Consider the following 27,539-nt stretch of genomic DNA (forward strand, 5'->3'; position numbering starts at 1 on the left):
TGGAGCCGGGATTAGAACCGAGGTCCTTCTGGCTCCCAGGCCCGTGGTCTGTCCAGTAGGCCTCACCACTTCTCTGCCTTGCTCCCCTTCATCTTGGGTGGAGCCAGAGAGGTGGCTTCAGGGCTACACTGGCCTAGAAGGCAGAGTGGCGAGTGTCCGCCGGCCTGTCGGAGGCCTGGAGGCCGGTGGGGCTTCCCGCTCATTCCCTTTTCTCATTGGCTCAAATCAGGTAGCCTGTCTCAGGCTCTGGGGCCTCCTCAGATGGACCAGTTGGGATTTTTCCTGGAGGTGTTTTTTTAAAAACAAATAAACAAGGAAAAAAACCAACATGTTTGGGGCTTGAATTTTTATGGTCTGGCAATAAACGCCCAGCACAGAAACGAAAGAGCATCTGCTTTATTCTAGGCATCTTTTAATAGGTTAAATAAATAAATTATTTAATGACTCTGTGATTATAAGTCATTATGTTTCCGAATGGCCGATGACTCTCTGCTCCCTCGGAGGTAGGGTTGAGCTAAATTAGGGCCCTGAGCTGGGCAGTGCCCAAAATGGTTGCTTTGTCCTACTTACAGGCTTTAATCAACTCTTCTCCTCCCATTTAACTGAACTCACTGTGTTTTGTTCCGACAGTATTGTGTTTGAAGCTCAGTTTTCTCATTTCCCATTTCTCTTGCCTCCGCGGGTGCTGCTGGGCTTGTCCCCTCTTCTTTCCCCTCTTTGCTTCTCCTTCTCTTCATTCCCTTTTCTCTCTTTCCTTCATTCCTTTTCTCCTTCTTCCTCTCTTTTCTCTGTCTTCTTTCTCTCTATTAAAAGAGAAAGCAGATTGTGGTTGTGCTCTGAGGTTTTTTAAGCCATCTCTTCCCTTTGAAGAAAGATCTTTCCTGCGGTCGAGCTTCTAACAGTCCATCCTGGGCATTTTTCACCCGCTCTACCTTTCGCTGGCTTCAGGTCTCTCTCCCCCTCCTCTCTTCCTCTCTCTCACGCCTCTCAACGAGAGAGAAGTGGATTATCTGTGCGGGTTATCTGCACTAGAGGTTCCTTTTTTCTCTGGCAAACTCTCGCCAGCTGTGAGCCGGCCTCGGCCCATTGTGGCCCCCACGCTTTGTGATGGTGGCAAGGCCTGACTTCCATTGTCTCAGGGCTTCCTCTGTTTGTTGCCCAGACGGGGCCTGTGACCACCTCCTGCAGCCGCTCAGATGGGGCCCAAGATAGCACCGTGACTCATTTATGCTGCCCACAGATTCTTGCATGGATCTGTGCCTTAGAGTCTGGGGCAGACCAGGCTAAACTGGAACAGGATGGCCTGTGTTTTCTTTCTGTTGGCATCCTTCCCCTCCCGCAACACCCAAGCAAGCAGTCGATCAGTGGTTTTTAAGTGAGCGTTTACTGTGTCCAGAGCACTGTGTCAAGTGCTTGGGAGAGTACAAAAATCAATCAGTGGTATTTAGGTGCAGAACACTGTACCACGCACTGGGGAGAGTACACCGCAACAGAATTAGCAGACACGTTCCCTGCCCAAAAGGAGCTTATGGTCTGGAGGGGGAGGAGACAGACATTAATATGAAGAAATATGTAATTAATACATAATTTAAAGATATGTACATAAGTGCTGTGGGGTTGCGGGTGGGGTGAATATTAAATGGCCAAAGGTCACAGGGAGAGCAAGATGGGGAAGAGAGGATTTAATCGGGGAAGCCTTCTTGGAGGAGGTGACCTTAATAATGATTTGAAGGTGGGGTGGGTGGTGGTTAGGTGAATATGGACGGGGAGGGAGTTCTAGGCTAGGAAGAGGATGTGGGAAAGGGGTCAGAGGAGAGAGAGAGATGAGATCGGGGCACAGTGAGTAAACTAGCGCTAGAGGAGAGGAATGTGTGGGCTGGGCTGTAGTAGGAGCCCAGTGAGGTGAGGTAGGATGGGATGAGCTGATTGAGTGCTTTAAAGCTGATGGTAAGGAGCTTCTATTTGACAATAATAATAATAATTAAGGTATTTGTTAAGTGCCTACTATGTGCCAAGCACTGTTCTAAGCACTGGGGTAGATAGAAGGTAATCGGGTTGTCCCACGTGGGGCTCACAGTCTTCATCCCCATTTACCAGATGAGGTAAGTGAGGCCCAGAGAAGTGAAGTGACTTGCCCAAAGCCACACAGCTGATAAATGGCAGAGCCGGGATTAGAACCCACGACCTCTGACGCCCAAACCCGGACTCTTTCCACTAAGCCACGCTACCAGTCAGTGGGGAGGCGTGATCCCCGCCCTCAAGGAGCTTATAGTCCAGAGAGATTTCCAGTCTACCACCTCCCATTTTGAGGAGTAGAATATTAAAAGGGACAAAATACGGTTGAGGCTTTCAGCGGGGTGAGTTGGGGGGAGTGGAGCTGGAAAGCGCCAAGTAGCCTTGAAAAAGAGAACAGATCAAAGAGATCCAGGACTGTTCAGCCCGTTCTGAAATTCCGAGGGCTCGTCGGCATCGGGAATCAGAAAACCCGGGAGCCCAGCCAAAAACTGTCGGGATAAAAAAATCAGCTTCTCCCCCACAGCTAGACATGGAGCCGGACCCTAAGGTCTCCGGTCGCAGGACGGAGCGGCCGGGTTCCCCCATTATGTTTGCCGTTGTACTATTGCCCTCTTGCCACCAACTCTCCCGTCTTGTGCCCTCACCTGTGTACAACCCCCCCGCGTGCCCTTCCCCTCGTATAGAAGTTGGGCTGGGCCCTTAGTCCTGGGGATTTTCTCGGGGCGGGCCAGGCCGGGCGGGCTAGGTTGGGAGCAGCTGCCCTGAATTTGTCCTGGGAGGAGTGCCAGGGCACTGAAAACTGGCACGCCGGCTGGTACCTCTCCCAACGAGGGGGCAGTCCCCTCCTGCAGCGGAGCTCCTCTGCTCACATGCAGCTCTGGGGCTCGGGCGCCCATTCCTGGTTCCGAGACTCCTGTTCCCCCACGCACCTGGGAGGGGGACGGTTAACACCCTCTGGGAGCCGGGCTTGGGAAAAGGGGCCCGGGGCTTTGCCCACGGCCCGGGGGCTGAGTTCCGACCCAGGGTTGTCACAGGGCAGCAGGGCTTGAGGAAGTTGCCCCGTCAGCCCTCTCCTTGATGGATCACTGGGAGCTGGGGTCGGTTCTCCTTTCCCCTTTCCCGAGGTAAGACGGACGCTCATCTCTAGACCGTAAGCTCGGTGTGGGCAGGGAATGTGCCGGTTTATCGTAAAACTGTACTCTCCCACACAGTGCTCTGCACACAGCGAGCCCCCAGTAAACCCCGTCGAATGAATGAAGTGGGCAGGTAGGCCAAGGTCCTGCCCATCCTGCCAGCTGCCAGCTCCACGTGGGAGCTGGAAGAATCTCATCCCTGGAGAGGTCAAAAGGAGGAGAAAGAGATTCTGGGTGGGTTTGCTCCGTGAGGATGGATGTGGAGGTAGCAACCCTGGGTTTTCCACTCGTCTCTTCCACGGGGTGACTTTGGGCAAGCCACTCAATGTCTCCGTGCCTCGGTTCCCTCATCTCAGGATAGGATAATACGGAGACTTGGCCAGATGTGGGGAGATTTGACTAATGATGACTACAAAGCACTCTGCAGATGGAAAGTGCTATTTAAGCGCCCAGTAATGACAGTAGAACGCCTTTCCTCCCTGAGCATTTTATTGATTAATTTGCCACGGCTAACCGACCAGCTCATCAAAAAATCAAGGCGTCTCCAGCCAAGCATTTGGGTTCTGCTTGCAACCTTTGTCACTGACTCATTTTATGACCTGGGTCCAGTTGTTCCCTCTCTCTGGACCTCTGCAAAATGGAGAGGAGTGCGGGGCAGAACTTAGGGGTAATAATAAGCGCATTTATTGAGCGCTTACTATGTGCAGAGCACATCGGGAGAGTACGGTACCAGAGAATTAACGGGCACGTTCCCTGCCCAAAATAAATTTACGAATAACAAATCTTCCTTCCTGGGGATGTTAGCAGGGTGACCTAGTGGAGAATGAATTAATCGTGGTATTTTTTAAGTGCTTACTATGTGCTTACACTGTTCTAAGCACTGGGGTAGGTACAAGATAATCAGGTGGGACAAGGTGCCTGTCCCACATAGGGCTCACAGTCTTAATTGCCATTTTACAGATGAAGTAAATGAGACACAGAGAAGTTGTGACTTGCCCGAGGTCACCCAGCAGACAAGTGACTAAGTCGGAATTAGAACCCAGGTCCTTCTGACTCCCAGGCCCATGCTCTGGAAAAAGCCCAGGATGGGGAGTCTGGAGACCCCGATTGTTGCCGCTTGCCTGCCGTGGGACCTTGGGCAAGTCATTGGTTTGGTCATATGCTTTGGTTTCTTCACCTGTAAAATGGGGGTTAAAAATCGATTCTTCCACCTCCTTAGGGACAAGGGGAAAAGGACTATGCCCCATCGGATTATGGGTTTCTGTCCCAGCACTTAGCCTAGGGGTTGTTGCTTAATAATAATAATATTTATGATATTTGTTAAGCGATTACTATGTGCCTTGATTCTATTTAGTTGCCATTGTTTTTACGAGATGTTCTTCCCCTCGACTCTATTTATTGCCATCGTTCTCGTCTGTCCGTCTCCCCCGATTAGACCGGAAGCCCGTCAAACGGCAGGGACTGTCTCTATCTGTTGCCGACTTGTTCATTCCAAGCGCTTAGTACAGTGCTCTGCACATAGTAAGCGCTCAATAAATACTATTGAATGAATGAATGAATGTGCCAGGTCCTGTATTAAGCGCTGGGGTAGATACGAGAAAATCGGGCTGGACACGATCCCTGGCCCACGTGGGGCTCACAGTCTCAATCCCCATTTTACAGAGGAGGTAACTGAGGCATAGAGAAGGAAAGCGACTTGCCCAAGGTCACAGAGCAGATATACCACATTAATTGAGAGTGCAAATGGTTGAGATCCTGGGATACACTGCAGCTCCAGGAAGGGCAGAATGACAGCTGTCCTCCCTTCTCGTTTTCCAGACGCCGTGGGCTGCGTGGAGCCGGCGGAGTGCCTGCGGGTGTGCGGTTCCGAGGTCGGCTGCTCCAACGTCGCCTACCCCAAGCTGGTGATGGAGCTGATGCCGAGGGGTAAGCCGGGGGGGCAGCCGGGGTGGCACCGGCCCCGGGTCGCGGCCCGGCTCAGCAGGCCGGGGCAGCGGATGGCTCAGCGCTAATCGTTTCAGGGCCGAGCGGGGCGTGGCGGCCACTTCCCTCCTTTAAAAGCCCTCACCCGTCTGGGCCAGCGCCGGGAGCTCGGCGGGGTCATCGGCCGCGGCCTTCAGGACGTCCCGGTGAGGGACAGGAAATCAGGAAACCTGTTCGCCTCCCCTGCACAAAGCTGTCTAGGAGGGAGAAGAGCAGTTAATGATTTTGGGAGACGTCTTTTAGCAGCAGGCGGGCCCTGCCCCGTTGGCTGGCTCTGGCTCTGGCCCGCTGGGGCGGTCGTTTCACTCTGGTTGTCCTGAATAATTGGTCGCGTCCCTGGTAGCCAGAGAGGAGGAGCCCCAGGCTCCCCGATCCCCCCACCTTCCCTCAGGCCAGGGCTCTGCTCTACTTGGTCACCGCTCCCTCGCTTGCCCCCTCTGGGCTCGGGGAAGGGGAGGTTCTGACCATCGTCCACAGAAACTAATCCCGGCTCCGTCGCTTGTCTGCTGCGTGACCTCGGGGAAGTCACTTAACTTCTCTGGGCCTCGGTTCCCTCATTTGTAAAATGGGAATTAGGACTGTGAGCCCCACGTGGGACAGCATGATTACCTTGTATCTACCCCAGCGCTTAGAACGGTGCTTGGCACGTAGTAAGAGCTTAACAAATGCCATAATAATGATAATAATTATTATTATTAGACTGTGAACCCTGTGTGGGACAGGGACTGTGGTCCAACATGTTTATCTTGTAACTACAGGCTTGTCTTGTGAAGCAGCATGGCCTAGTGGATAGAGCACAGGTCTGGAAGTCAGAAGGTCGTGGCTCAGTGGAAAGAGCCCGGGTTTGGGAGTCAGAGGTCATGGGTTCTAATCCCGGCTCCGCCGCTTGTCAGCTGTGTCATTTCACTTCTCTGTGCCTCATTTCCCTCATCTGCAAAATGGGGATTAAGACTGTGAGCCCCACGTGGGACAACCTGATAACCTTACCCCCGCCCAGTGCTTAGAACAGTGCTCTGCACACAGTACGCTCTTAACAAATGCCGTCATTATTATGGATTCGAATCCCATCTCCGCCACTTATCAGCTGTGTAACTTTGGGCAAGTCACTGCACTTCTCTGGGCCTCAGTCACCTCATCTGTAAAATGGGGATTGAGACTGAGCCCAATGAGGGACAGGGACTGTGTCCAACCCGATTTGCTTATATTCCTCCTTCCCCGTCCCTTACAGTGTTTAGTACAGTGTCTGGCACATAGAAAGTGCTTAACCAATACCTCAGTGATCATTATCATACCACCCCCAACGGCTCTGGGTGCTGTTGGGAATGAGCCCTGTGAAGTGGGAGAGGAAGAAGTTCCCTCCATGCTCCCACGCAAAGAAATCTTGTATCTATGAGAAGAAGCGGCGATCTCGAGAGAAGCAGCGTGGCTCAGTGGAAAGAGCCCGGGCTTGGGAGCCAGAGGTCATGGGTTCGAATCCCGGCTCCGCCACTTGTCAGCTGTTGGACTTTGGGCAAGTCACTTCACTTCTCTGGGCCTCAGTTCCCTCATCTGTAAAATGGGGATGAAGGCTGTGAGCCCCACATGGGACAACCTAATCACCTTATATCCCCCTAGCACTTAGAACAGTGCTTTGCACATAGTAAGTGCTTAACAAATACCACCATTATTATTATTATTATTAATAAATCTGGCACATGTGCTGACTTCCTGCTGTGGTGCACGCCTTCTTCCTGCTGTGCAGACGGGATGACAGGCAGCGGTCTGTCCCCCAGCAACAGTATTGATTGCCCACCTCTGGCTGCCATCGCTTCACTTACGGGTTGTAGAGGAAGGGCAAGACACGGGCCTGGGAGTCAGAAGGTCATGGGTTCTAATCCCAGCTCCGCCACTTGACTGCTGTGTGACCTTGGGCAAGTCACTTCACTTCTCTGGGCCCCAGTTCCCTCATCTGTAAAATGGGGATTGAGACTTGTGAGCCCCTTGTGGGACAGTGTCCAACTCAAATTTGCTTGTATCCATACCAGCGCTTAGTAGAGTGCCTGTCAGTAAGTGCTTAAAAAATACCACTATTATTATTATTATTATCATCCTGGCTATTGAAGATCTTGGAGGCTGGTGTGCCGCTCAGCGGGGGCACAGGGATGGGAAAACTAGGATGAGTCTGGGACTGCTGCCTCCTGCGCTTTATCGATTGATCAATCCATGGTATTTATTCAGCCATCAATCATATTTATTGAGTGCTTGCCATGTGCAGACTGCTGCATTAAACACTTGGCAAAGTACAATATAACAATAAACAGACACATTCCCTGCCCACAACGAGCTTATAGTCTAGAGGGGGAGACAGACATTAATATAAATCAGTAAATTGCAGGTAAGTCCCTAAGTGCTTTGGGCTTGGATGGGGGGATGAATAAAGGGAGCAAATGAATAAAGGGAGGAAATGAATTGAGTACTTTCTATGTGCGGAGCACTGTAATAAGCTCTTGGGAGAGTTTAATAGAGTGTAGGCTGTAGATCCTAGACTATAAGCTTGTGTGGGCAGGGAATTTGTCAGTTATATTGTTGTATAGTACTCTCCCGAGTGCTTAGTAATAATAATAATAATGATGATGGTATTTGCTAAGTGCTTACTATGTGCCAAGCACCTTTCTAAGCACTGGGTAGATACAAGGCAATCAGGTTGTCCCATTTGGGGCTCACAGTCTTAATCCCCATTTTATATATAAGGGAACAGAGGCGCAGAGAAGTTACGTGACTTGCCCCAAGTCACACATCAGACAAGTGGCGGAGCCGGGATTAGAACCCACGACCTGTGACTCCCAAACCTATGCTCTTTCCACTAAGCCGAGCTGCTTCTGGGTGCTCTGCACCTAGTAAACGCTCCATAAATATGATTAACTGGCTGCTGATAATATAATAGATTTGGTAGGCGTGACCCCTGTCCGTAAGGAGCTTTCAGTCTAGAGTTTAGCTCTCTCCCACAAGCAACCCCTTGGAATCTACACATCTGGGAGAAACCCTCATCTCAGGAGGGGACAAATCACCCCTGCATGTTTGGTTTGGATCAATGGCCACCCAAGCCCAGGACCCTGTCTTTCTCGGGAGAATCCTCAGACATTACCCCAGAGAGCCATCTCTCCCCCAACGATGAATCCCCCCCCACCAGCAGAGCCCCTCCAGGGATCCCTTCTTCTCCCACAAAAGGCCAGAGTCCCCGCATCACTGGGCTTGGGGGGGAGATGGGGCAAGTAGAATTAAACAACTCAGAGATCTCGCTAGTTTTCAGAGAGAGTAGTTGGCGAGATAGTATGAGAAGCAGCGTGGCTCAGTGGAAAGAGCCCCGGCTTGAGAGTCAGAGATCATGGGTTCGAATGCCGGCTCTGCCATTTGGCAGCTGTGTGACTGTGGGCAAGTCACTGAACTTTTCAGTGCCTCAGTTGCCTCACCTGTAAAGTGGGGATGAAAGATTGTGAGCCTCACGTGGGACAACCTGATGACCCGGTATCTACCCCAGCGCTTAGAACAGTGCTCTGCACATAGTAAGCACTTAACAAATGCCAACATTACTATTCATTAAGCACTTACTCTCCGCAGAGTACTGTACTAGTTCTGGGTAAGAATACCAGGGAATTAGACCTGATCTCTGTCCCTCAAGGGGAGGGGACTCCAGACTCCAATCAGCGTGGCCTAGAGGAAAGAACATGGGGCGGGAGTCAGAGGACCTGGGTTCTAATCCTGCCTCTGCCCATTGCTCTGCCAATTCCTTGCTGTGTGACCTCGAGCCCGTCACTTAACTTCTCTGTCCTTCTGTTTCTCCACCGTAAAATGGGGATTTGATACCTGCTGTCCCTCCTACTTCAGACTTGAGCCCCACGAGGGACAGAGACTGTGTCTGACCTAATTGACTCGTACCTACCCCAGCAGTTAGAACAGTGTTGGCCACGTAGTAAGCACTTAACAAGTACATAAAACAATAAAACGAATTTATTGAGCGCCTACTGCGTGCAGAGCACTGTATTACGGGTTGGGAGAGAATTAGACATCATCCCTGTGGCTCAGGGAGAGGGGAACGTAGTCTCCAGACAATCGATCAACCAATTAAATGTATTTATATAGCGCATACTGTGTGCAGAGCACTGTACTGTGAGAAGCAGCATGGCTCAGTGGAAAGAGCACGGGCTTGGGAGTCGGAGGTCGTAGGTTCTAATCCCAGCTCCACCACTTATCAGCTGAGTGACTTTGGGCAAGTCATTTCACTTCTCTGTGCCTCAGTTACCTCATCTGGAAAATGGGGATTAAGACTGTGAGCCCCACGTGGGACAACCTGGTGACCTTGTATCTACCCCGCGCTTAGAACAGAGCTTGGCACATAGGAAGCACTTAACAAATATCAAAATTATTATTATTATTATTCATTCATTCATTCATTCATTCATTCAATAGTATTTATTGAGCGCTTACTATGTGCAGAGCAGTGTACTAAGCTCTTGAAATGTACAAATCGGTAACAGATAGAGACAGTCCCTGCCCTTTGATGGACTTACAGTCTAATCGGGCGAGACAGGCAGACAAGAACAGTGGCAATAAATAGAGTCAAGGGGAAGAACATCTCATGAAAACAATGGCAAATAAATAGAATCAAGGTGATGTATATCTCATTAAACAAAATAAACAAAATAAATAGGGTGATGAAGATATATACAGTTGAGCGGATGAGTACACTGCTGAGAGGGTGGGACAGGAGAGGGGGAGGAGAGGTAAAGGGGGGAGAAGAGGGTTTAGCTGCGGAGAGGTGAAGGGGGAGGGTAGAGGGAGCAGAGGGAACAAAGGGGGGGAAGTGCTGGGAAAGAATACGCAGGTGGGAATTAGACACCATCCCTGTCCCTAAGGTTGAGGGAGCCAAGTCTCCAGTCAGTCAGTCAGTTGTATTTATTGAGCACGTACTGTGTGCAGAGCAATGTACTGAATGCTCGAGAGAGCACAATATAACCGCCTCGATGGACACCTCCCTGGCTCACGAGGAGCTCTAATGCCGACCGTCCTCTCTTGGTGCTTCCAGGGCTGCGGGGGCTAATGATTGCGGTGATGATGGCGGCCTTGATGTCCTCGCTGACCTCCATCTTCAACAGCAGCAGCACCCTCTTCACCATGGACATCTGGAGGAGGCTCCGGGCCGGCGCCGGGGAGCGGGAGCTGCTGCTGGTGGGAAGGTAGTGGACGGTGTGGAAGGCTGTCTGGTCGCCTTCTGCTTACTCACTGATTCCCTTTCCTAGTTGGGAGATTTTGAGGCCCAGGGCTAGGGGAGCTCCTAGGGAAAGGCAGGGAAGTGGTCCCAGAGGGGAGGAAGATGAAGGAGGCCGCTTGGGGCAGGATGAAGGTTTGGCTTAAGGGGCCAGAGAATGAGAGGGTGAGGACTGTGGTCTAGCCTATGCAAAACACTTGCTAAACAGTGTGGCGCAGTGAGTAGAGCCCAAGCCTGATAGTCAGAAGGACCTGGATTCTAATCCCGGCTCCGACACTCGTCTGCTGTGTGACCTTGGCCAAGTCACCTAACTTCTCTGGGTTTCAGATGCCTCTTCTGTAAAATGGGGATTAAGACTGTGAGCCCTATATGGGGACAGGGACTGTGTCCAGCCTGATTATCTTGTATCTACCCCAGCACTAAGTACAATGCCTAGCACAGAGTAAGTGCTTAACGAATGCCATGAAAAAAATCAGTGGTATTTATTGAGCGCTTACTGTGTGCACAGCACTGGACTGGGAGAGTACAATATAATAGAGCTGATAGGCACGTTCCCTGACTGCAGTGAGCTTCAAGTCTGGAGGGGGAGGCAGATTATAAAATAAATTTTGGATATATATAAGTTGGTTTGGTATTTGTTAAGCGCTTACTATGTGCAGAGCACTGTTCTAATCGCTGGGGGAGATACAGGGTCATCAGGTTGTCCCACGAGGCTCTGCTGAGGGGCTGGGGGAGGGGGTGACTCAAGGAGATATTTTCAGCTCTGCTTTCCTGGGGGAGGCTGGTTGGCCACTGCACACCTCTCTTCCTCTGTCCGAGAGGACGTCCACCTTCCTCCGTTCACCCTACCCCCGTGGGCATCGATCGGATGACACAGCGCTTAGAACAGTGCTTGGCACGTAGTTAGAGCTTACCAAATACCATTATTAAAATACCATTATTATTATGACACCTAGCGTAGCCAGAATCCTTAGGCAAAAACTGTAGCAGAAGCCCTTAGGTAAATGAATCAAGGAGGCTATAGGGGATGGGGCAGTTCCCTTGAAGCCGCTGAGCTGACTGACCCCAGCCTCCGAAGAGGGCAGTCGCTCTAGACCGTAAGCTTGTTTTGAGCAGGGAATGTGTCTGTCACACTGCTGTATTGTACTCTTCCAAGCGCTTAGTACAGTGTTCTACACGCCACGAGCGCTCAGTCGATACCATTGACTGACAGTGGCTGTTTGGAACCCCTCTCCTTATAGTTTATTGGAGCTGGGGGTCACAGAGCCCAGGGGTAGGAGAGGCCAGCTCTGCTCCGGTTCTAAGGAAATAAGCTCCACAATCACCAGTAACCTAGTGAAACATCAAGTTACTGGTCAGACCAATAGTCTGTCCAGTCCGATATTCTCTCTTTGACCGTGGAAGCTGGATGGTCGGTGGATTCACGGGATGGTGGCTGTCTTTGATGTCCACCTGTAGTCCACCAGTTCCATTTCACTCCATAGAATTCGCAGAGAGTTGGAGCGCTCTGCACCTCAACAAACCCTGGTCTCACCTGGCTCCTGAAATCCTGTCTTGTCTTGGCCCTTACCTGTTTCTTACCAAGGAGGATGTCACCAAATTTTTCAGAGGGGTCCATTTAAAATCGCCTCCACTTAAAATGGACCTCCTCCCTAGCCTGTCAGCTCCTTGTGGGCAGGGAATGTGTCTACCGGCAATGCTGTACTCTCCCAAGCGTTTAGTACACTGGTCTGCACATAGTAAGCCCTTAATAACTACCATGGATAGGTGGATTGACTGATTGAGTCCAGTCAGAAAGGCCTGGGTTCTAATCCCACCTCTGCCACATGTCCGTTGTGACCCTGGGCAAGTCACTTAACTTCTCTGGGCCTCAGTTACCTCATCTGGGAGAATGGGGAGAAGAGTGTGAGCCCCATGTGGGACAGGGACTTTGTCCAACCATATCTGCTGGTATCCACCCCTGTGCTTAGAACAGTGCTTGGTACATAGAGCTTAACAAGTTCCATAATTATTATTAATTATCAACTAATCAGGCCCATTTTAGGTGGGCCCTCCCTATTAGTCTCCTCCTGTCATCAGTTCCTCTTTCCCTGTGGTTGGGGTGATGCGGGGGCAGGGTGGGGGGTGAAAGGGGCTAAACCGCTGTTCTTTCCCCTCCCCAGAGGGGTCTGAATTTCTGGAGTGTCCAAGGTTCCCGTCTGACCACAATTGTCCATCCCTGGCCAGGTTTCCTGAAGGTTTCGAGAGGTCTTTTGGTGGATCCCAGACCCCCCTTCAGAGGGGGAGCCTTTCTTCAGTCTGGCTTCTCTGGCCATGAAGAGGGACCAGGGACTTTGGGCTCTCCTACTCCTCTTTCACATTTGGCCTTGACCCCTGTGAGGGATTACCAGGGATGTTAGTAGGGGGTCAGGGGATGGGGGTTGTCCACAACGTTTGTTGGGAGCTCCTCCGTCCCCAGCTTGGCTGGCTCGGGCCTCTGATTCTGAAAAACAACCAGGATCCCCTTGACTGGCGCCCTCCTATCAGTCGATCAGTTAATGGTATTTATTGAGCACTTCCTATGCACAGAGTGCTGTATACATGGTATTTGTTAAGCCCTTACTATGTGCCAGGCACTGTACTAAATGCTGGGATTGATACAAGCAGATCGGGTTGGACACAGTCCCTGTCCCATGTGGTAATCACAGTCTCAATCCCTAATTTACAGATGAGATAACTGAGGCCCAGAGAAGTAAAGTGACTTGCCGAAGGTCACGCAGCAGACAAGTGGCAGAGACGGGATTAGAACCCAAGTCCTCTGACTCCCAGGCCTGTGGTTTAGTCACTACACCATATTAAACATTTGAAGAGAACAATAGAGTTGGTAGATACATCCCCTGCCCTCGAGGAGTTTACAATCCAAGAGGTCAGCGCTCCACTTCTTCAGTCCTTCAGGGATGGCTGAGAACCCCCAAGCCCTCAGGAAGCCGGCCGCTTGGCTTCCATCTTTTTGATGCTGAAAGCAGCCCCAATGGACACCCCCTACCCCTCCTACATACAGAGTCTGGGCAACTGCACCCGCTTCTCAGATGTCGACAGGGACTCCTTAGAGGATGGGTGTTTGGATGTTCCGGCGGGTCCCCTCTTCTGCCAGAAGACCTTGCTTTGGACACCACCTGGATTTGAATGGGACAGATTTGCTGCATCCAAATAACTCTGACCCTCCCCCACCCCCTACCCCTGCCTTTCCTCCCACTCACACCTGAGCTGAGAACTGTAAATGCAGGTTGGGAGGGGTGGGAGAAGCTCCACGGTATGTGGTCTGCCCTGGGCACTGACAGCCATCTGACTGGCTGTGACATGTCTGGAGAGAAACAGGTTATAAATGTGTGTACCTAGGTGTCCTCTGTGTGAGTGGGTAGAAATGCACCATAGATTTGCACACGCACATATGTTCTCTCTGTCTCTGTCTGTCTCTCTCTCATGTTTTGCATAATACCATGAGGAGAGATGTAAGTGGTTCCAGTGCAACCATGCATCACGGAACAGTGCAGTGCGGGAGAAATTGGGCATTGCCTTCAGTAGTTCCATCTTTGGACGGTTTGCTCTCTTCCTCTTCCTTTCCCTCCGTCTCCTTTCTCTCTCTAGCTCTATCTCTCTCCTCTTTTTCCCTCTCTCTTTTTCTCTTCACCCAGAGACTTGGAATGTCACCGGTATGTCCCCCACAAAGTCGTCATGGTCTCCAGAGACCCGGGACATCACAGTTGTGTCCTCCAGAGACATGGAACACAACTGTTATGTGTCTGAAGACACAAAACCCACTGTAATATCCTCCAAAGGCACGGAACACCACTGTTCATTCGATCAATCGTATTTATTGAGGGCTTACTGTGTGCACAGCGCTCTACTAAGCACTTGGAAAGTACAATTTGGCAACAGATAGAGACAATCCCTTCAGGCCTCATGCAGGAGAGTGTCTGACGTAATTAACCGGTACCTACGTTAGTGCTCAGCACAGTGTTCGACACATGGTAAGCACTTAACAAATACCATTTAAAAAAAAGAGAGAGAGAGAAGGGAAGCATCGGGATGATGAGGCCACTAAATCTGTTCGAACCTTAACGAGGCTTGTATGCGGCCACAGGAAGCCAACAGAAATAACACCCTTGAGCCCAGGTGCCCACAGGAAGACTCTGCCCTCAGGGCCAGAAAGGAATCTAGGATTGAATTTTCTGCGGCCCCTCCATTTTACCAAAAAGCAATCTGTCCGCCATTTGCCCTCTAGTCACGTGGAACACTACTGTTAAGTACTCTAAAGACACAGAACACCACTGTAATGTCCTCCAAAGATATACATCACTATTCTGTCCTCCGGAGGCCCAGAACACTATTGTTATGTTCCCCAGAGACACAGAGAAAACCAGTGTGATTATTATGGTACCATGTGGAAAGCACTGAACTAAACACTGGGCTAGATACAAGATAATCAAGTTGGATACAGTCCCTGTCCCACATGGGGCTCACCGTCTAAGGATGTTCCCCACAGGGACACCATGCCGTTGATAAGTTTCCTTTAGGTAATAATAATTATATTTAAGTGCTTACTATGTGCTAAGCACAGTTCTAAGCGCTGGATAATGGTATTTGTTAAGCCCGTACTATGTGCCGAGCACCGTTCTAAGCGCCGGGATAGATCCAAGGTAATCAGTTTTGTCCCACATGGGGCTCACGGTCTCAATCCCCATTTTACAGATGAGGTAATTGAGGCCCAGAGAAGTGAAGCGACTTGCCCAAGGTCACACAGCAGACAAGTGGCGGAGGTGAGAGTAGAACCCCCATCCTCTGACTCCCCAACCCGGGCTCTCGTCGCTAGGCCACGCTGCCTTCTGGGCGCAGCCCTCTGGACAGTTGGACTCCCAACTAATAGCTGAGTTAAGCAGTGTCCCCTTAATCGGAGAGTTTAGGCAAAACTCCCAGGATTGGGGATGAGAATGTCATGCCATTTTCATCAAAAGCCAAACTGAGGACTAGATAGATTAAATCTACTGCTGCTCCCGTGTTTACATAGCTTGTCATTCTATCAGAGAAGGAAATGCAATTAGTCAGGCACTGTTCACAAAGCCGTTTTGGTTGCCTCCTCCTATCTTAAGCTCCTCTCCCGGGGTTGATGCTTGATCGTTTAGATTAGGCTGGCTGGTCTCTATTTTTCAAGGGCCCTCCTTATTTTCCTTTTTAAAGGATCGAAGATTGGCACATCTAATCCTCGAGAATTTTTAATCCCCAGGGACTTCTGTCTTTCCTGAGTTCTCAGAAACTGGTGCCCTGTCAGGGACATCTCTCAATTCTTTAAATTCAGCAGTGCTATGAGGGCCAGCAGGTTAACCACTGTACTGCTGTTCTGTGTACCCTTTCACTATTTCTTTCCCCGTTCAAGTTTGGCCTTTGAGCTTTCTTGAATCCTTTCTGTAAAGATAGAATTGAAAGGAACATTAAAAGACTTTACCTTTTCTCAATCATCCCTTTTCGGCTTTTATTTCCTAACAGGAGGGCGACGTTCTCTCCGATCCTTTGCTTTCATCTGATAAAACTGAATAATTGTCTTCTTACGTTTTATGCCTCTTGCTGGTTGCTTCTCTGAATTTGGCTTTAACTGCTTCGCTGCTACATAATTATGCTATTTCTTTCCTTCTCTGGACTCCACCATAACATTCAGGTATTACACCATCTCCCTCGTCTACAACCCCTCATAGTCAATACGTGACCAAATTTTGTTATTTTGTCCACCTCCACATTTCTGGGATCTGTCCTTCTCTCAACTTTCAAGTGGTCGCAGTGTTAGTCCAGGCACCGGTCACTTAAGCGTTTAGTACAGCACTTTGCACACAGTAACCTCTTAGAGGAAAGAGCATGGACTTGGGGGTCAGAGGTTGTGGGTTCTAATCCCGGCTCCATCACTTGTCTGCTGTGTGACTTTGGGCCAGTCACTTAATTTCTCTGCACCTCAGTTACCTCATCTATAAAATGGGGATTAAGACTGGGAGCCCCATGTGGGACAGGGACTGTGTCCAACCTAATTGTCTTATATCTACCTCAGCGCTTAGTACAGTTTCTGGCACATAGTAACTGCTTAAAAAATACCATTTAAAAAAATACATAAGTACATACCATTGATTGCCATACCCTGATGTGACTACAGCATCAGCCTCCTTGCTGACCTCCTTGCCTCCAGATTCTTCCCTCTCCAGTCCGCATTTCACTCTGCTGCCTGGACCATTTGTCTAATTCTACATTCTGCACATGTTTCTATTCCTTAAAAACAGTTGCCGAATCCTCGCCACAACAAATTCTTGACAGTTAGTTTTACAACAGATAATCAGCTCACTCCTTCCTGCTTATCTGCTTTCTTCTCCCAGTACGCCCCAGCTCACACTCTTTGTTCCTCTCAACCTAACTCCAGGTCATCAAAGTCTTTCTGAAATGTCTCCTCCCCGACTAGGCCTTCCCTGATTCGCTTCTAATTTCCACACTTTGTATCTCTAATTTCCACACTTCGTATCCCACAAATCCCACTCCAGCACTTCTGTGTCGCCTAAGCACTTTAAGGACTCTCAACCCCCAGTAACACGTACACAATTGATAAACCCCCTTATTTCATCCTATAGATAGTGTCTGTCTCCTCTGCTAGACTGTAAGCTCCTTGAGGGTAAGCGACGTGTCCACTATTTCCACTGTACCATCGCAAGTGTTTAGTACAGTGCCTGGCGTACAGTAGGTGCTCAATAAATATTATTAATTGATGATCTGACCCAATTTCCACTCTTCTTAGTTTTCCCAATAATAGTAATAATAATAATGTTGGTATTTGTTAAGCACTTACTATGTGCAGAGCACTGTTCTAAGCCCTGGGGCAGATACAGGGTAATCAGGTTGTCTCACGGGAGGCTCACAGTCTTAATCCCCATTTTACAGATGAGGTAACTGAGGCACAGAGAAGTTAAGTGACTTGCCCACAGTCACACAGCTGACAAGTGGCAGAGTCAGGATTCAAACCCATGACCTCTGACTCCCAAGCCCAGACTCTTTCCACTGAGCCACACTGCTTCTCTACCCCCAGTAGCTAGACCTATTTACTAGGCTTCACTAGTACTAGTAACTACTTATTAGTTACTAGCCCTTCAGGTCTTTGTAGTAGAACTTTAAATGCTTAGTACAGTGCTCGGCACACAGTAAGCGCTCAATAAATTCGGGCTTCTGGTCTCACTCTACCCCCTGTCCCATTTGGCCCAAGTTCGGGATGGAGGTGCCGGGCTTAAGTCTGGCTGAACGAGCCCCTCTTCAGGCCTCCTCCGGACAGGGGCAGCAGCTCCCAGGAGCGTAGCGTTACATTACCGGGGGAGCACTCAGTGGAGCCCACCAGTCCATCCCAGTGCCCTGGACTGGGACCAGACCCAGCTCACCCAGTGGTTGGCACTTAGCAGGATTCCCCAGGTGGGCGCCCAGTTAGCTCCCCAGTGCGGAGAGCCCAGGGACCTGTGGAGTGTCGGGATAGGATGGCCATTCCCCTCCCTCTCTCTCCAGCCCCAGGAAGTCTGGATCTGCAAACTGGGGAGGGGGAACGGTCTTCCCGCTCACCCGGGAGGTGGCTCCCCGTGGCGGTGGCTGTTGGAACATGTTTCTGGCAGAGCCGGAGGTGTCATGCCCATGAGCTCATCCCCTGTAATCCCCCGGCCTTGTTGGGATTTGGCTTAATTAGCTTGACAACGGGCGGCGTGGGACTCCCAGGGCCGGTCACGGGGGAGCTGCGCTGGTTGGGAGGGGAGCCGGCAGGCTCTGGGAGGGCAGCAGGATTCCCTGGGGCCAGTTACTCCCCGAGCGACCCCTGCTTCCGCATGGTTGTGCCCGCAAATGGGCGCCACCCCGCCACGTGTCGCGTAGCTGATTGGAAGCAGCGTTGAAGCCTCTAACCTCTACCAGTTCCTACCTTCCTAATAACAATAATGGGACAGGGATCGGGTCCAACCGATTTGCTTGTATTCACCCCAACGCTCAGCGGCCTAACAGCACTTAGTACAGTGCCTGGCATATAGTAAGTGCTTAACAAATACCACAGTTATTCTTCTTCTTATTAGTAGTAGTATTATCATTAAGTCAAAGAGAGAAGAGGGTTTGGGAGAGAAGATGAGAAGTTCAGTTTTGGACATGTTAAATTTGAGGTGAGCTATCCAAGTATAGGTGTCCAGAACAATGAAGATATCCGGTCTCAATCACTTCCCTTTATTTTGTCTGTCTAGGAGGAAATGGGACATCGCAGAGAAGGAGAGAGGTCGGAGCTGGAGAAGTAGATTTGGGAGTCGTCTACGTAAAGATGATAGTTGAAACCGTGGGAGGGGATAATAATAATGATGATGGTATTTGTTAAGTGCTTACTATAATAATTTTGGTATTTGTTAAGTGCTTACTATGTGCTGAGCACTGTTCTAAGGACTGGGGTAGATAAAGGGTAATCAGGTTGTCCCACATGAGGCTCGCAGTCTTCATCCCCATTTTACAGGTGAGGTAACTGAGGCACCAAGAAATTAAGTGACTTGCCCAAGGTCACACAGCTGACAAGGGGCGGATCTGGGATTAAAACCCACAACCTCTGACTCCTAAATTCGAGCTCTTTCCACTGAGCCACGCTGCTTCTCTACTGTGTGCCAAGCACTGTTCTAAGCACCGGTAGAAGGAAGTTTATCAGGTTGTCCCACATGGGACAAGTCTTTAATCCCCACTTTACAGATGAGGTAACTGAGGCACTGAGAAGTGAAGTGACTTGCCCAAAGCCACACAGCTGACAAGTGGAGGAGTCGGGATTAGAACCCACGACCTCTGACTCCCAAGCCCGGGCTCTTTCCACTAAGCCACGCTGCTTCTCAGCTCCCTGAGTGGGTGTAGATGGAGACTAGATGGGGACCCAGAACTGAGCTTTGAGTGACTCCCACAGTTAGAGAGGAGGAACAGGCTAAAGAGATTGAGAGGGAGCTGCCGGAGAGATCGGAAGAGGACCAGGAGAGGACAGTGTCGGGGAAACCAAGGTTTGGTGGTGCCTTCCAGGAAAAGAGGATGGGCCTCAGTGTCGAAGTACACTGACAGGTACTTAGACTGTGACCCTTGTGGCGCGAGGTCGCTGGCCGATCCGATCGACTTCTTTTTTAAAAAATGGTATTTATTAAGTGCTTACTATGTGCCAGGCACTGTTCTAAGCGCTGAGGTAGATATAAGCTAATCAGGTTGGACACAGTCCCTGTCCCGCATGGGGCTCACAGATTTAATCCCCATTTTACAGCTGATGCTCGGGGCTGGTGGCAGACAGGGGAGGGTCTCTGTCCTTGAGTTGGCCCTGATTAATTCCTGGCTTCTGTCATTCAGACCTTCAGGCTGTGATGGCTGGATCAGACCCGGTGGCTCAGAGGTTTTGGCCTCGCAGCCACCCCCCAACCAAAGCCATCAAGCCCAGCTAGTGTTTTGTTCTCAAGTGGTAATGATAACAATAATAATGGTTGCGGTATTTAAGTGCTTACTATGGACCAGGCACTGTACTAAGAAATGGGGTAGATACAAGGTAATTGGGTTGGACACGGTGTCTGTCCCATCTAGGGATCATAGCCTCAGTCCCCACTTTATAGACGAGGTAATTGAGGCATAGACATGTGAAGTGACTTGCCCAAGGTCACACAGCAGACAAGTTCCAGGACAGAGAGTCAGGGTTCCAACTGGGGTCCAGTGACCATCCCCAGGATCCTTCTCTTTAGGGCTTTAGCCCTGGAATACGGAGAAGACCCTCCCTCTCTCCCCCATCCAGGGATGTTTTCCCTTCTTGGCTTTCCAGGCGCTTCCGGTTTTTTGCTGATGCTGCTTCAGCCTCTAGGAAAACCCGAGCTCCTCTGTCCTGCAGTTTGTTTCCAAACACCAACTCCCATTTCCACCTCCATCCGCACCGGTCCGGTCCGGGTTGGGGGCACTCCGTGACTCCTTCCCTGGGTTCTCAGGAAGTAGAAGCATATCTGGAGGGAGGGAAGAGAGTGAGGAGGGGAGGGGAATAGGTAGAAGATTCAGGAAGTATCCTGGGGCTCTCATAGAGCCTTGTTTTCCTAGCCTCCCAGTTGGCAAACGACTGATTCCTTCTGACCTCCTTTCTCAATCCCCCTGTGAGGTTTTACCAGGGTAGAATTCTGCCTGTAACCACCAGCAGTAATCACGGTAGTATTTATTAAGTACCGGCTCTGAGCCAAGTCTCAATTAATCAATCAGTAGAATTTATTGAGTGCTTACTCTGTGCAGAGCAAAGAACTGCTCTAAGCATAAGGAAAAAAATTCAGAGGAATCAGACATAATTCCTGGTCCCCAAGGAGCTCACAGTCTATTATAAACTCCTCATGGACAGGGAACGTGTCTACCAACTCTACACACGCGAAGCAGTGTGGGCTAGTGGGTAGGGCACGGACCTGGGAGTCCTAATCCCGGCTCCTGCACTTGTCTGCTGCGTAACCTTGGGCAAGTCACTTAACTTTTCTGTGCTTCAGTTACCTCATCTGTAAAATGGAGATTAAAACTGTGAGCCCTATGTAGGACAGGCACTGGATCCGTCCTGATTAAGTCATATCTGCCCTAGGACTTAGTAGAGTGCCTGAACCTAGTATGCGCTAACAGATACCATAAAATCCCTCAGCAAAACCTCTATTATACTGTACTTTCCCAAGTGCAAATGCCATTGATTGGTTGGTTAATTAAGGAGGGGTAGAGGGTTGGTGAAAGACACATAAGGAAAGGGGAAACAATAAAAACACATACTTTATTTGATTACTCCTTAAACTTTTACAAGGTCCTCAGGCTTCAAGATTGGGTGTGCAGGGAGCAGGATCTGCTTGGCTCGGGCGAATGTTCACTTCTGCAGTGGCTCTGAGGCTGCTGTGTTTGTTTGGAGACAGGATACGGGGAAAAACCAGTGCTCAGGGTGAGGACCCCCTGACCAATGCGTTCTAGTCTTCTTTCACTTTTTGGGAGTGGGGACCTCCCCTCTGCCAGCCCATACTGCTGTGCGGTTCATTTTTTCCAACACCTTTCTGCTCCCATCTCCCATCTCCTCCAAATCGCCCAGTGGTTACATCAAGCAGAAACTCCTGACATTGACTTAAGGCATTAGAGAAGCAGGGTGGCCTAGTGGAAAGAGCACAGGCCTGGGAATCAGAGGACCTGGGTTCTAAACCTAGCCTTGTCACTTGTCTGGTGTCTGCTGTGTGACCTTGGGTAAATCCCTAACTTCTCTGTGCCTCAGTTACCTCATCTGTAAAATGGGGATTAGACTGTGAGCCCCACGTGGGGCATGGACTATGTCCAACCTAGTTAGCTTGTATCTAACGCAGTGCTTACTGCTGTATTGGACACACGATGAGGGCTTAACAAAAATAACAAGTATTATGACTTTTAATATCTCAGCTTTTTCCCTCCTATCTATCTGCTCTCTTCTCCCACTTCATCCCAGTTTGCAGGAATTCCCTGGGGATAGAAACAGGGAAAGATGAGGTCATTTAGTACCTCAACACCTCTCCTGAAGGAAATTAGCACTCCCGTAGCTCCTCCCAGACCTGCTGCTCTCCAAGACCCTCTCGGAGACTCCAGGACCCCAGAACCCAAGGACCCAAGGTCTGCCTGCTCGCCCAGGCTGACGATCGTGTCCCTTGGGGTTTGGGCAGTGTCCTTCAAGCTGTTTTACACTCAACTTGTGTAATAGTGGTTCTGCCTGGCAATTAGCCTAGCACTTTTCATCTTCAAAGCCTCATGTCAACAACCTCCAATTAACTGTTCCATCATCCCTGCAAGGTAAGTAACTATCATAGTTCCACCTGAAAGGGGTTGGGAGCAGATGGGCAGCAATGCCTGGAGAGGCCTAGAGAATCATTCTCCTTTCCAAGTTGGGCCCTGGCTCTCTCTTGTTAAGGCCAGTGCCTTGGCATCCCCAAGGAGAGGAGCTGGCTATAGGGAGGGAATGGTGGAAACTCTTTTGTCATTAAGTGCTTACTCTGTGCAGAGCAAAGAACTATTCTAAGCACTAGGAAAAAAATTCACAGGACTCAGACCTAATCCCTGGCCCCTAAGGAGCTCACAATCTAGTATAAACTCTTTGTGGGCAGGGGATGTGTTTACCAACTCTACAAATGCCCAGGGGTAATGGGCATTGCGTGGCCACTGAAGTGGCCCATCTTGGCCTTTCCCAGCTCTACAGAGGCATTTGTATACCAATAACGCCGAGAAGGCGGCGTGGCCTAGTGGGCCTAGGAGTCAGATGACCTGGGTTCTCATCCTGGTTCTGGAAATTGCTTGCTGTGTGACCTTGGGCAAGTCACTTAACTTCTCGGTGCCTCAGTTCTCCTGTTCTCCCTTCCATTTTGACTGTGAGCCTCATGAGGGACAGGGACTTTGTCTAACCTAATTTCACTTGTATCTACCCCAGAGCTTAAAACAGTGTTTTAACACATAGTAAGTGCTTAACAAATACTATAAAATAATCATCTGCTGATGGGGTCGCTTGGGGCCAGGTAGTTTCTCTGGTCTTGGAGGCGTCGGTGAAGTGGCCAGAGAAAATAGCAGTAGGGAGGGAGACAGAAGACCAGGAGACAAGGAGACAAGGAGAAGAAAGGTAAAGTGAAAGATGGGGAGGTAAAGCACTCACTTTCTCCCCCTCTGGCTCCTTCTAATCCTTCCTGCTGGAAGCTCTGATGAAAACATAGTCCAGACAGTCGTCTCCTTTCCCCCTTAATGCAGAGTCAACGGGCTTCGGGCTGGCACAGCCTTGGACCCACGAGCGCCGAGTTGGGCGGGGGGCTAAGGCTGCCTTCCCCTCTCTTCCACCCGAACCCCCGCCCCGCCCCAAGTGATTGCTCAGTAAATATCACCACTCACCCCCTTCCTCCCCTAAGCTGGCTTCCCATCTGCTAAGGTGCACTCACACCTCAGTCACATTTTCGTTTTCTTTAGGTTTCTCAGGCCTCATGCGAGCCTGAAGAACCTCGGAGAGTAAGTGGAGCAGACCCTCAAATTTCAAGACTGCCTGACTGAAATCAGGATGTCTGGTCATCTTAGGGTCTGGGGTCTGCTTCCAGTCCAGAGTGAGCAGGGAAGTGCTTGGTGGCATCTGCTAGGTCAGGCAATCCCCTTTACGCATTTATCCTTAGACTTCTCTCTCCTGGGACTTCTTTAGACTCACATCTTTACTGCTCCTTTCCCGCTTCCAAAGGGATGAGGCTCCTGCCCCTTTTTCCTCAGAGCCTCCCTCTCTCATCCTAAGCCCTTCCCTGCTCCCTTCCCAGGTCTTCGCAAGCCAAGGCGAGGAGTCCTGGAACAGAATCTCCCCTGGAACGTCCCGAGCCGGGCAGAAGCTCAGCTATCTGGGCCTCTCCCTCTGAGAATCCTTCCCTCACCAGTGCTGGATATTGATTCATCCTGGGCCAGTCACAACAAGGCCTCCTGCATTGGTCTCCCTGACTACCACCCCTGGCTTCTGGGTGCCTCAGCCCACAGGGCTCCCTCCCTCCGTCCTCTCTTCCCTCCCTCTCCTTGGCAAGCGGACAGCCCAGTGGGGCTGGCCTAGCCTATGGGGTCTCTGCTGGTGGTTTCTCCTGACCCTGGATGCCCCAGCCTTCTCTTGGCCTGTGTCTAGGAGTTTATCGCGCTTGTACTGAGTCGTGAGGCATTGGCTGCAGACCGGAGTCGGACTGGGGTCTCTCGGGGTGTATGCTCGGGAGCCAAAGCGCCTCTGGAGAACCGGCCGAGGCCACCTTTCAGCCCGGGATCTGAAAACCCTTGGTAAACTGCAATCAACTTCCTGTTTCCCCAGGAGAGTCAGAGGAGATGGGGTTGGCTGGACGGAGCCAGCTCATTAGCCACATTTATTAATTGGCTGTGGATAACGCCTCAGGGCTCTGATCAGAAATGAGGGTGAGGTGTTGCTGGCCCAGGGGAGGGAAACTGAGACAGCCAGTAGGGATGCCAACTGTCCAGGCCCTGCCGCACGTTCTACTTCTGTCTCTCTGGGCCTGCTTTCCTGCCCAGGTTGAGCCCTGGGTGAGCCCCACTTCTTAAAGGTGATGGGGGTCTAGAGGAGGCTTTCCTGTTGTTTCAGTCCTAACCAGGTTGCCTGGGGACCCCCGAGGCGAGAATCAATTTCCTGAGTGACCGATCCCAGGCCGGCTGCCTCAGGGCCCGGTGATGAGCCTCCGAGCCTGATGAAGCCCATCTCGGTGTCGATTTTGGTGGGCATCGAGGAGGAGGAAAGGAAAAGGCTCTCTACCAGTAGGAGACAAGTGGAACCTGCTGCTCCTGCCTCTGCTTTAGTGTCTCACCATCCATATTCTGAGAACAGAATGGCACAGAGGACAGGGCCTGGGCCAAGGGCGGGGCCTCTCTGAGGGAAGGGAAGGTGTGTGGGAGGGGGTGAGTAAATGGGGCCTGGGCGAGCAGAGGGGGGAAACCCATCTTTTTCCACCATCAGCTGCCACTCTAGAACCAAGTTAGAAACTCAGGCAGGAGGGTCACTGCAGGGTGAGGAAGCTCTTGGACAAAAGGTTTTGGAGAGCGTGAAGAGGGGCAGAGGTGGGGGGATGAGTTGGGCAGGGGTCGGGAGGACGGGGCCCTGAGCGGGCAAGCCAGAAACCTCCTCTTCCAGGCCTGTAGGCCCGAGCACAGTGAGCACATCCATCACCTTAGATGGGAAGACCAGTGCTGAGGTAACTCGGACTCATCTCCTAACACAGGTAATTAAAAAAACTTCCACCCCTTTGATCCAGCTTCCTGTCCTGCTACTCACACTCATCCTCACCCAGCAGATAAGCTGGTTTCTGGGATTGGGGGTGAGGGGAAGAGCCAGGGACAAGGTGTCTGGGGAGGAGGGGCTAAGCTCCGACCCTGGCATTGGCGCCAGGCCTCTAGCGTGGCAATCCCATCAGTCTCCACTTCTCCCAAGGTAAGTGTCTCCGGGTCTCCGGCTCCTCTGTAGCGTGTAGCGTGGGAGTGGCCCATTCACCAGGAGAACGTGGGGGTAATGAGTGCCTGCAAAGGGCTTTGAAGATGAAGAGTGTTATCTGTGGGCTAATTAGTGTTCATTACTATGGGCTCTTCTCTCCCTCACCAGCCTTTCTGGGAGCTGGAGATGGAAGATCCAGGATCCTGTCCTTCCTGTTCTAAGGCAGGAAGACTAGTCATGGAGCACTGGCTTCTGGGAACGAATGTTCCTGCTTAGGTGTGCAGGGCGGCTGCTTGCTACTGCTGTTGCTGGCCTCCGTGTGGGAGATGCAGCTTGCCTTATATGACAACTCCAAGGGTCACTTCACTAATCTGTGCCTCGGTTGCCTCATCTATAAAGTGGGGATTAAGACTGTGAGCCCCATGTGGGACATGGACTGTGTCCAAACTGATAAGCTTGTATCTACCCCAGCACTGAGAACAGTGCTTCACATATAGTAAGCACTTAACAAACATCATTATTACTAGTGTTATTATTATTATTAATTATTATTATTGCTTCGCCCTCAGCCCCACCCAAGAGCAGGGCTTCTGTTTGCTCAGAGCCACCTTCTCCTCCATCTCTACCGACTGCTCCATCTTGGGAGGGTTTTTTTTGCTTCAGCTACCTCACTCGTCTGGCCTGGACATTTGGGCTGGAGTTACCTGTGGACAACGACGCTGCTGGGGCCAAACAGGTGCCCAAACTCACCCAACTCTGGAAGCCACGATCGATCGATCGATCGATCGATTGATTGACTGCACAGCACTCGGCCTCCCTGAGCTCCCCCAGCTGTGCTGGCTGGATATTCCTCCCGCCCAGCCCTCGATGCCAGGTGTGTGAGGAGTCTCGTCCAGAGGAAAGTATTGAATATCATCTTAACCACATTTTATATAGAAAGGGGAAATTAATAATAATAACAATTATGGTATTTGTTAAGCACTTACTACATGCCTGGCACTGTACTAATACACACAAATCGAGGTGGACCCAGCCTCAGTCCTGCACGGGGCTCACGGTCTCAATCCCCATTTTACAGATGAGGTAACTGAGGCACAGAGAAGTGAAGTAACTTGCCCAAGGTCACACAGCAGACCAGTGGCAGCGCTAGGATTAGAACCCATGACCTTCTGACTCCCAGGCCCATGCTCTATCTATCCCCTACACCATGCTCTCTCTTGCTAGGAGGGAGAAGTCTCCCAAACCCGGAAGGCCTATGTTGTTGTTTTTAATGATATGTATTAAGCACTTATTATAATAATAATGGCATTTGTTAAGCGCTTCCTATGTGCAAAGCACTGTTCTAAGTGCTGGGGAGGATACAAAGTGATCAGGTGGTCCCACACGGGGGTCACAGTCTTAATGCCCATTTTACAGATGAGATAATTGAGGCACAGAGAAGTTAAGTGACTTGCACTTTGGACGTGAGAGAGGGCCTGAGAGCTCACTGAAAACAGGAGATCACCACACCGCTAATAGCATCCCTCATTTTACCATCTGTGATGACTTTCAGAGCACGTATGTGTCAAACACTCTTCTAAGCACGGGGGTAGGCACAAGTTGATTAGGTCGGACAAAGTCCCTGTCCCGCATGGGGCTCACAATCTAAGTAGGAGGGAGAGCAAGTATCCCCATTTTACAGTTGAGGAAACTGTGGCACAGACAAATTAAGTGACGTGCCCAAGGTCACGTAGTAAGCAATTGGCAGAGGCAGGATTAGAACCCAGGTCCTCTGACTCTCTCCACAAGGTATGTTGCTTCTCTAGGCCATGGTGCTTCTCTATGATTTAAGCAGAATAACTTTTGATTACAAAGCTCGTTGTGGGCAGGGAATTTGTTATACTGTTGTGAAATACTCTCCCAAGCATTTAGTCCAGTGTTCTGCACACGGTAAGTGCTAAATAAATAAGATTGAACGAATGCTTAGTCCAGTGCTTGGCACATAGCGTTTAACAAATATTATTATTATCACTATTATTAAAGTGCTGCTTGCTAGCCCGTGCCCAGGAGTCCCTACTCACCACCAGTTTTTTCGAAGTGGTATTTGTTAAAGTCTTACTATGTACCAGGCATTGTGCTAATCCCTGGGGTAGTACAAGGTAAACGGGATGAATGAACACAGCTCCCTTCCCACATAGGGTTGATA

At 50.5% G+C, this 27,539-nt stretch overlaps 1 protein-coding gene across 3 annotated transcripts in view; it reads left to right on the forward strand.

The window, feature by feature from the left end:
* SLC5A10 (solute carrier family 5 member 10) overlaps nt 1-27,539 on the forward strand; it is a 144,581-nt gene that overhangs the window by 93,948 nt on the left and 23,094 nt on the right. For all 3 annotated transcript variants that reach the window (XM_039910692.1, XM_029056952.2, XM_029056944.2), the window contains 2 exons: nt 4,968-5,075; nt 10,195-10,345. In XM_039910692.1, the coding sequence (XP_039766626.1) occupies nt 4,968-5,075; nt 10,195-10,345 (259 nt within the window). The remainder of the gene's footprint in view (nt 1-4,967; nt 5,076-10,194; nt 10,346-27,539) is intronic.

Source organism: Ornithorhynchus anatinus, chromosome 2 (assembly GCF_004115215.2).
Source record: "Ornithorhynchus anatinus isolate Pmale09 chromosome 2, mOrnAna1.pri.v4, whole genome shotgun sequence".
Lineage (NCBI taxonomy): Eukaryota > Metazoa > Chordata > Mammalia > Monotremata > Ornithorhynchidae > Ornithorhynchus > Ornithorhynchus anatinus.